General features: G+C 30.3%; 1 protein-coding gene, 1 non-coding gene and 2 pseudogenes across 2 annotated transcripts in view; 2 read left to right on the top strand and 2 right to left on the bottom strand.

Annotated features, from left to right (window-relative positions):
- Positions 1-1,568, top strand: part of LOC126653685 (acetyl-coenzyme A carboxylase carboxyl transferase subunit beta, chloroplastic-like) — a 2,575-nt gene extending 1,007 nt beyond the window's left edge. The window contains 2 exon segments of the mRNA XM_050347621.2: positions 1-85; positions 88-1,568. The exon segment at positions 1-85 is cut by the window's left edge and continues 1,007 nt beyond it. Of these exon segments, the coding sequence (XP_050203578.1) occupies positions 1-85; positions 88-572 (570 nt within the window). The 3' untranslated portion in view covers positions 573-1,568.
- Positions 1,569-2,057: 489 nt separating this feature from the next.
- On the top strand, positions 2,058-5,896 carry LOC126653700 (cytochrome f-like; annotated as a pseudogene).
- Positions 5,897-6,487: 591 nt separating this feature from the next.
- On the bottom strand, positions 6,488-8,163 carry LOC126653696 (cytochrome b559 subunit alpha-like; annotated as a pseudogene).
- A 1,025-nt stretch (positions 8,164-9,188) lies between these two features.
- Positions 9,189-9,262, bottom strand: TRNAW-CCA (transfer RNA tryptophan (anticodon CCA)). The gene has a single exon. It is a non-coding gene; the product is annotated as a tRNA-Trp (tRNA).
- Between the last annotated feature and the right edge of the window lie 322 nt (positions 9,263-9,584).

Genomic DNA, 9,584 nt, shown 5'->3' with positions numbered 1-9,584 from the left:
AAGACAGGATTAACCGAGGCCGTTCAAACAGGTACAGGTCAACTAAACGGCATTCCTGTAGCAATTGGAGTTATGGATTTTCAGTTTATGGGGGTAGTATGGGATCCGTAGTAGGTGAGAAAATTACTCATTTGATCGAGTATGCTACCAATAAATTTTTACCTATTATTTTAGTGTGTGCTTCCGGAGGAGCGCGCATGCAAGAAGGAAGTTTGAGCTTGATGCAAATGGCTAAAATATCTTCTGCTTTATATGATTATCAATCGAATAAAAAGTTATTTTATGTATCAATCCTTACATCTCCTACAACGGGCGGGGTGACAGCTAGTTTTGGTATGTTGGGGGATATCATTATTGCTGAACCTAACGCCTATATTGCATTTGCAGGTAAAAGAGTAATCGAACAAACATTGAATAAGACAGTACCTGAAGGTTCACAATCAGCCGAATTTTTATTCCATAAGGGCTTATTCGATTCAATCGTACCACGTAATCTTTTAAAAGGCGTTCTGAATGAGTTACTTCAGCTTCATGATTTTTTTCCTTTGACTCATAAATCAAGTAGAGTCTGAAGTTAAATAGTTAAATTAATGAAATTGCAATTCGTTAATTTCTTTTTTTTTTCTGGCGAGCCGATATTTTTTTTAGCAGAATCAAAGGAAAAATATGAAGAATGGATTTTTGTGACATAACATAAGAGAAAATTGTAGAAAGAATCATGCAGATAAATTTTTTTTTATCGGTATTCCAGATTACTAATTAAGATACCCCTATCAACAAGAAAAAAGAGTGAATCCTTTTTTTCGTAAAAAAATGGGCAAGGTATAATAAATAAAAAGAAAACGAACTTAACTTTATGCTCTTTCTTTTCTTACCTATGCATAGAAAATAGAGAGTCTTGCATATTTCTATATCTCCTGGGACTCCCTTTTTTACTAAAAAAAAATAGACGGATCAGATTATAAATTATAACGGATTTTTGGGGAATTTATAACGGTAAAAACTCTTTCTTTTTATTAAATTATTAAAGTAAAATTCAAAAAAATTCAAAAATGAAAGTTAGAAAAAAAAGATAATACAAAGAAGAATAATAAATAAATGGATTATCCTATTTCATGTAGAAATATGAATAAGTCATTTAGTTAGTTATGCACTCTTCGCACTTTAGTCTATATCCTCACTTAGATATACTTAGTATAATTAAATTATATACAAATTTTAATGATTATAAGAAATCTTTCTAATAACTTCTAATAACGAATAATAGAATAATTAATACTAATTATTATTAATATTATATTAATATTTAATATTCCATCGATTAAATCGAAAGAATAAAATTCAATATAATATAAAAAAATATTCAAATATATTCAATTTATAGAAATCAAATTTATATAAAAATATTAAATTCAAATAAATAAAATAGATAAAATAGAATAAAGAAAATAGAATAATAAAAGAAAACTTATTTAAAAATTCTAATAAAAAAGAAAACAAATAATAAGAAAATGAAATAAAAAATAATAGGTACAAATATTAAATCGAGGTGCCCATTCTATGACAATTCTCAACAGCTTACCCTCTATTTTTGTGCCTTTAGTGGGCTTAGTATTTCCGGCAATTGCGATGGCTTCTTTATCTCTTTATGTTTAAAAAAACAAGATTTTTTAGATCCGATTAGATCTGACGGGGGTCGATTTTATTTCTTTATTTTTTCAAGACTTAGGCTTGGATCATAATACAGATATCTATTTAGTTTAGTAGAATCTGATAGAACATGCAGACAGCTTCCTTCTCAAACATAAATGAAAAAGGTTCTTAGGCGCATGCGTAAATATAAGATATTAAGTAAATGGGCTATTTGAAAATAAATTGAGACTGTAGCGGATGCCTGAAAGAAATGCAAAGCTTGTTATATACGTGCAGACATTTTTATATATGTACAGATAGGGGATCCTATGAGGGGCTAGGCTCTCTTTTTTTTAATCTAAGGAATTCCTCCTAAAGATTCACATCAGAATAATGCGAGTTGATGAAAGTGATTTCGGAAAAAAAAAAGTCAAATTTTTTTGGGCTAGTCTCCCACTTCAAATAAAAAATAACCGGATATAATATATATTATAGTATTAGTATGAATTGGCGATCAGAACATATATGGATAGAACTTCTAGCGGGGTCTCGCAAAACAAGTAATTTCTTTTGGGCCTTTCTACTTTTTTTAGGTTCATTGGGATTTTTATTGGTTGGAATTTCCAGCTATCTTGGCAGAAATTTGATATCTTTATTTCCGTCTCAGCAAATAATTTTTTTCCACAAGGGATCGTGATGTCTTTCTATGGGATCGCCTGTCTATTTATTAGTTCTTATTTGTGGTGCACTATTTTTTGGAATGTAGGTAGTGGTTATGATCGATTCGATAGAAAAGAAGGAATAGTGTGTAATTTTCGCTGGGGATTTCCTGGAAAAAATCGTCGCATCTTATTCCGATTTTTTATGAAAGATATTCAGTCTATTCGAATAGAAGTTAAAGAGGGTATTTATGCTCGGCGTGTCCTTTATATGGAAATAAGAGGCCGTGGGTCCATTCCTTTGACTCGTACTGATGAGAATTTGACTCCACGAGAGATTGAGCAAAAAGTAGCGGAATTGGCCTATTTTTTGCGTGTACCAATTGAAGTATTTTAAAATGAGCTGAAGAGTTAATATTTTATTAGCAGGAGCGACAAAATCCAAGAGTCCTTTTTTTTCTGTAGCATAACTCAACTGAAATTTCACAATACAATATTGATAAACCAAAGAAGACGTATATTATTATATTATAATTATATACAGATACATACGGAACAGTTCGAAAATCAAACTTTTTTTTCTGCATATCTAATTTTATGCATATCTAAATTCAATAAATTTAGTAACAAAACAAGTAATAAATCGAAATAATAAACCCATTTCATATATCAAAACAAAGCATTTCGGAATAAAATATAGAATAAAGAAATTCTCTTTTAATTTTCAATAGTTGAAATTGAGAGATTAGATATGGATAGATCATATCTTGTAAATTCTCTTTAGAAATTATCTTTCCTTTCTCAACGTTTCTTGTTATCTTTCTTTTTATCCTCCTTAATGAACAAAGGGCTGGATGATAACGTTTCTGTCTTATTTTCCTTTTGACACTTTTTTTGATTATCACATCACAATATTTTTCAAAAAATTTTCTAAAGTATTCCTGTGGAATATGGGTAAGTTGGGCATTTTTTTTTCGAAATATTTGTTTTGTTGATAGAACGGAATTCTTGGATCTAGAAATCAAAATTTTAGCAATTGAGATACTTAGAAACAATATTTTTTGTATTCTTTCAAAATTCTAAGGACTAACCACTGAATCACAAATCAAAAATAGGGAATAGATTCATAAGTTCGAAGCCTCATAATAGAACTTATGCTTGATAGAAATAAGAAATATTAGATCATATCGAATCGATAACCGAGGCGGGTTCATTAAAAATTAACAAAAAATGAAAAAAAAACATTTATCCCCCCTCTATATCTTACAGCTATAGTTTTTTTGCCCTGGTGGATCTCCTTTTTATTTAATAAAAGTTTTGAATCTTGGGTTATGAATTGGTGTAATACTAGTAAATCTGAAACTTTTTTAAATGATATCCAAGAAAAAAGTATTCTAGAAAAGTTCATAGAATTAAAGGAACTCATTCACTTGGACGAAATGATAAAGGAATATCCGGCAACACGTCTACAAAAGTTTCGTATCGGAGTCCACAAAGAAACGATCCAATTGATCAAGATGCACAATGAGGATCATATCCATATGGTTTTGCACTTCTCAATAAATATAATCTGTTTCATTATTCTAAGCGGTTATTCTATTTTAAGTAATGAAGAACTTATTATTCTGAATTTTTGGGTTCAAGAATTCTTATATAACTTAAGCGACACAATAAAAGCTTTTTCCATTCTTTTATTAACCGATTTATGTATAGGATTCCATTCACCCCACGGTTGCGAACTAATGATCGGCTCTGTCTACAAAGATTTTGGGTTTGCTAATAACGATCAAATTATATCTGGCCTTGTTTCCACTTTTCCAGTCATCCTCGATACAATTTTCAAATATTGGATTTTTCGTTATTTAAATCGTGTATCTCCGTCACTTGTAGTGATTTATCATTCAATGAATGACTGAAAAATGATCCATGAATCCAATTAGAATGTTTGTTATTTTGTACATAAGTAAAACATTCAAAATCTTATTATCAAACAAAACCTTACTATATACTATATTTAATATATATATATATAATCCATTTATAAATTTATAATAGAATATATCTTTCTTTTTTCTATACATCCAAATGACTCTCTTCCTATATTTATTTTCTATTTTAGTAAAACAATTTCAGTAAATAGCAGTATCGTGGATAGGGAACTATGCGAGCGACCTACCTAATTTTATTGTAGAAATTTTCAGAATCAATGGTTGGGCCATGCAAACTAGAAAGACCTTTTCTTGGATAAAGAAAAAGATTACTCGTTCCATTTCCGCATCACTCATGATATATATAATAACTTGGGAATCTATTTCAAACGCATATCCCATTTTTGCACAGCAGGGTTATGAAAATCCACGCGAAGCAACTGGCCGTATTGTATGCGCCAATTGTCATTTAGCTAATAAACCCGTGGATATTGAAGTTCCACAAGCGGTACTTCCTGATACTGTATTTGAAGCAGTTGTTCGAATTCCTTATGATATGCAATTGAAACAAGTTCTTGCTAATGGTAAAAAGGGCGCTTTGAATGTGGGGGTTGTTCTTATTTTACCTGAGGGGTTTGAATTAGCCCCTACTAATCGTATTTCGCCAGAGATGAAAGAAAAGATAGGAAATCTGTCTTTTCAGAGTTATCGTCCCACAAAAAAAATATATTCTTGTGATAGGTCCTGTTCCTGGTCAGAAATATAGTGAAATTACCTTTCCTATTCCTTCTCCAGACCCCGCTACTAAGAAAGATGTTCATTTTTTAAAATATCCCATATATGTAGGCGGAAACAGGGGAAGGGGTCAGATTTATCCCGACGGAAGCAAGAGTAACAATACGGTTTATAATGCTACAGCAGCCAGTATAGTAAGCAAAATCATACGAAAAGAAAAAGGAGGGTACGAAATAACCATAACGGATGCGTCAGAGGGACGTCAAGTGATTGATATTATACCTCGAGGACCAGAACTTCTTGTTTCAGAAGGCGAGTCCGTCAAACTTGATCAACCATTAACGAGTAATCCGAATGTAGGTGGATTTGGTCAAGGGGATTCAGAACTAGTACTTCAAGACCCATTACGTGTCCAAGGCCTTTTGTTCTTTTTGGCATCGGTTATTTTGGCACAAATATTTTTGGTTCTTAAAAAGAAACAGTTTGAGAAGGTTCAATTGTCCGAAATGAATTTCTAGATCTGTAAATTTATTAACATCAAGTTCTTAAAACGAATAAAAGTTGGTAATTAGTAATTATATTATATATGATAAAAAAAATTGAGGAGCTCTTTACTTTTTAAAAATTGTTTTCTACCAGACCAGATTTTGGAAATTATTTGTACCACATTTCTAGTCATAATATGTATATTGGTAAGAAGACTCTTTGAATGTATCCCCTCTTTTGTGTTTTTTTAATCTCTTTTTTAGAGTCTAAATAAAATTATCAAATAAAAGGGGGAGCCGTGCGATTATCTTATTATTTTATTGTCAGATTTAACTACCATAGGGTGGATCAATAGCTTTTTTCTATTCTAATAGAATCCAATTTGACTAGATACTAAGCATAAGAATAAGATAAGTAAGCGGAAAAGTAAAGGCTAAATGAGGGATAACAAAGGATTCTAGTAAGAATTTTTTTTTATTCGTATTCCTAGTTTTTGACACAAGAAAAGGAATTTTCCACATCCTATTCTTGTGTCAAAATAATAATGATTCTTGATCCCATCCCTCAAAAATGACTATCTTTAGTTTATATTTTTCCTAGGTTTCTCATAATTTTCTTTTCCGTTTTCTATGTAGTTTTAAATTTTATTTTATATGTATAAATTCAATTCGATTTTTTTACGTAAAAAACAACTAGTGGACAAATAAAAAAAGAAAAAGAAAGGGAAATTTTTGGAGTAAATACTGATGAACTTAAAAAAAACGATTTTAATTTTTTGAGATACTAAAATAAATAGAATAAGGTTCTATTAGTCTTTCTATTAGTCTAGAAAAATGGGTATGACATTGGATCGATAGAAATTTAGAAAATATTATAGTATGCCGTCTAGGAAAAAGAAATCGGAGAACTCCTCTTATAACTTTGATTTGAAAGTATCAATAGATACTGTCGAAGAACAAATGTTCTAAATAAAGTAATTCCGTTACTTTTTTAAAAACACGACCCAAAAAAAAGTTTAATAGATTTTTTTTGAAATATTTGAAATATATATAAAAAAAAAGGACAATCCGTTTTATCAATTGATTTTATCACTTATACGAATAAAGTATTATGTTTATTAAGAACTCAACGGACCCCCCTTCTCCGTCTGATTCGAGGTCGAGAGGGTCCGTTGAGTTTTTACGCTTTCATGTCTACAACTCAGTTCACCCGATTCGATTACTTACTACTTACAGGGATGAACCCAATCCGGAATATGAACCATAAAAGAAAATGCCTATTAAACCGATCACAAGAATACCAGCTACAGTACCTATTATCCAAAGAGGAATTCTTCCAGTAGTATCAGCCATTTATTCCACTCCCTCCCCATTTAATCAAGTGGTCGTGCTAGAGACATAAACAGTCGTAGATAATTATTAAATGATATCCTTCCGATGGGATAAGATAATTCCTATTCTTATTTATTTTTCTACTATTTTCTTCTATTAATTGAAGAAATAATTAGAAAATAAAACAGCAAGTACAAAAATGAGTAATAACCCCCAGTAGAGGCTGGTACGATTCAATTCAACATTTTATTCGTTCGGGTTTGATTGTGTCATAGTTTTATAATTAATTGGGATTAGATTTATCGTTGGATGAACAGCATTTCTGATATTGACCCCAAAAAAGAAACGGTAGGTACAGCTAGTCCGTGAACAGCTAACCATCGTACTGTAAAAATTGGATAGGTTCGATCTATGGTCATTGGGCCTCCTAAAAAGATTTACTAAATTCATCGAGTTGTTCCAAAGGATCAAACCGACCGGTTATTAATGGAATTCCTTGTCGGCTCTCCGTAAAATATTCATTTGGACGAGGGCTTCCAAATACATCGTAAGCTAAACCCGTGCTGACGAATAACCAACCTGCAATGAATAGGGAAGGTATAGTAATGCTATGAATGACCCAATATCGAATACTGGTAATGATATCGGCAAAAGAACGTTCTCCTGTGCTTCCAGACATACCGAGCTCCACATATTCTTGTACAACCAAAAGGGATCGATTCTGTAAAAGATGAGATCAGTAAATGCAATTTTACTGAAATGAAATTTTTGTGAGATCGTCAATATTGTACCCAAGGTTTCTTTAAAGTATACCGAATCAGTATAGCTATCCTTCTTCTGACGCAGCAACGCAATTTCCAAATTTCAATCAGTATCGAAATGAAGTCTTAGATAATCTTTTTCTTCTTTTCTTTTTCATAGAACTTTGTACCATCCGAGAAGATCGGGTAAAATGCGAATTCAACGGGTTACAATAAGAATTCATGGAAGAGATTATCCTATTTCCGCAATGAAATTAGATGTGAATAGATTTGAAATCCAAAACTTTTAGGGTTATAGTTATAGAAAAAGAGTTTTTTGTTGGAATCCCTCACTTTTTTTCATTTTAAGAAATTGGTTAGTCATCCATTAAATTATTAAATTTAAAAGTACCGCATGGTAGAGAATACTAAAGAAGGATAACAAGAAAAAAGAATTGTAATAATCAATATTCGTGATGCACGTATTCGTGTATTAGATCTAAAAGTAAAAGGCCTTTCTTGACATTTAACTACAAAGAAAAAAGTTTTTTTCGTTTTAATATTCATATAATATGGAACGAAAAAATCGAAAAAAGTAAAAAGGAAAAGCTATTATAAAGAAAAATAGAGGTGCGTTTTTATTTTAAAATATAAAAAATGATACAAATATCCAAATACTAAATAAATGAAATAAACTAAAAGAAAAGAAACTATCAAAATAAAAATAATGTTCCAATTTTGTTTTTTAGTTTCTAGCAATTTTCGAAGTAATTCCAAGAAAGGGTTTTGGATGAAGTTATACAACACCGTTTTTTTTTTATTTTATGAATTAAAAAAGATTTCATTATATATTGAAATATATATTAATTTAATATTTTTTAATATTTAATAATTTGAATATTTTTTCTTTAATAAATTATTAAAGAATTTAATAAATTCATATTTATTTATTGTCATATTCGTTTTCTATTTTATTCTATAATTGATAAATAAAAATAAAATTCTCAATTTAACTTTTTCTCTTTCAATTGGTATTTTTGCTTATCTTCGTATCTTTTATCTTAAAAAAATGGAACTTAGGAAAGTACTTTTGCTTTACAAATATATGTATAAAAAAGTTTATTTAGCTCATTTATGCTTACTATAACTAGTTATTTCGGTTTTCTACTAGTGGCTTTAACGATAACCACAGTTCTATTTATTGGTCTGAGCAAGATACGGATTATTTGATTTGAAATAAATTGAATGAACTCTTTTTATTTATAATTTCTAAATTTCTAAAAAGAAAATTTTTCGATAGTATTAGAGCTATTCTCTAGTTCTTTACCGTGTTAATTTCCAATTCTTGCTTATTGAGATTTATGGGCGATATGGATTAATATTTAAGGATAGATATTACCTCTCTTTTTCCCTTTTTCAAATAAATTGAAATGATTGAAGTTCTTCTATTTGGAATCGTCTTAGGCCTAATTCCTATTACTTTGGCCGGATTATTCGTAACTGCATATTTACAATATAGACGTGGTGATCAGTTGGACCTTTAATTAATATTAATTAACGCCTTGTTTTTTTTTTTTGACCTCCTCTTTTCTTTAATTCGCAGGAGGTCAAATTCGGATTGTTCTTCTATTTTCTTTTTTCCGTATAAATTTTCACCTAATAAAATAAGAACAGAATCACGCTCTGTAGGATTTGAACCTACGACATTGGGTTTTGGAGACCCACGTTCTACCGAACTGAACTAAGAGCGCTTTCTTATCCCAATCACAAAAAAATCAGACTATGACTATGTAAGTAAAAAGATTCTTTTTTTAACTACCCAATATAAATATAACTTTAATGCCTATACTATCATATTAGTATATATAATATGATAAAAATAAAAGATTAGGTATGGCCAAGTTTAATTGATCTCAATAGATCTCTCCTTATTATTCATAGCCGAAGTAATAGGTAGGGATGACAGGATTTGACCCGTGACATTTTGTACCCAAAACATACGCGCTACCAAACTGCGCTACATCCCTTTCCATTGGTTTACAATGTTATTGTAAAGATTACCCATTTTGTTTT

This window comes from Mercurialis annua, linkage group LG6 (assembly GCF_937616625.2).
Source record: "Mercurialis annua linkage group LG6, ddMerAnnu1.2, whole genome shotgun sequence".
Classification (NCBI taxonomy): domain Eukaryota; kingdom Viridiplantae; phylum Streptophyta; class Magnoliopsida; order Malpighiales; family Euphorbiaceae; genus Mercurialis; species Mercurialis annua.
Note: the sequence above shows the minus strand (reverse complement) of the source record. Positions and strands in the feature narration are given on the sequence as shown.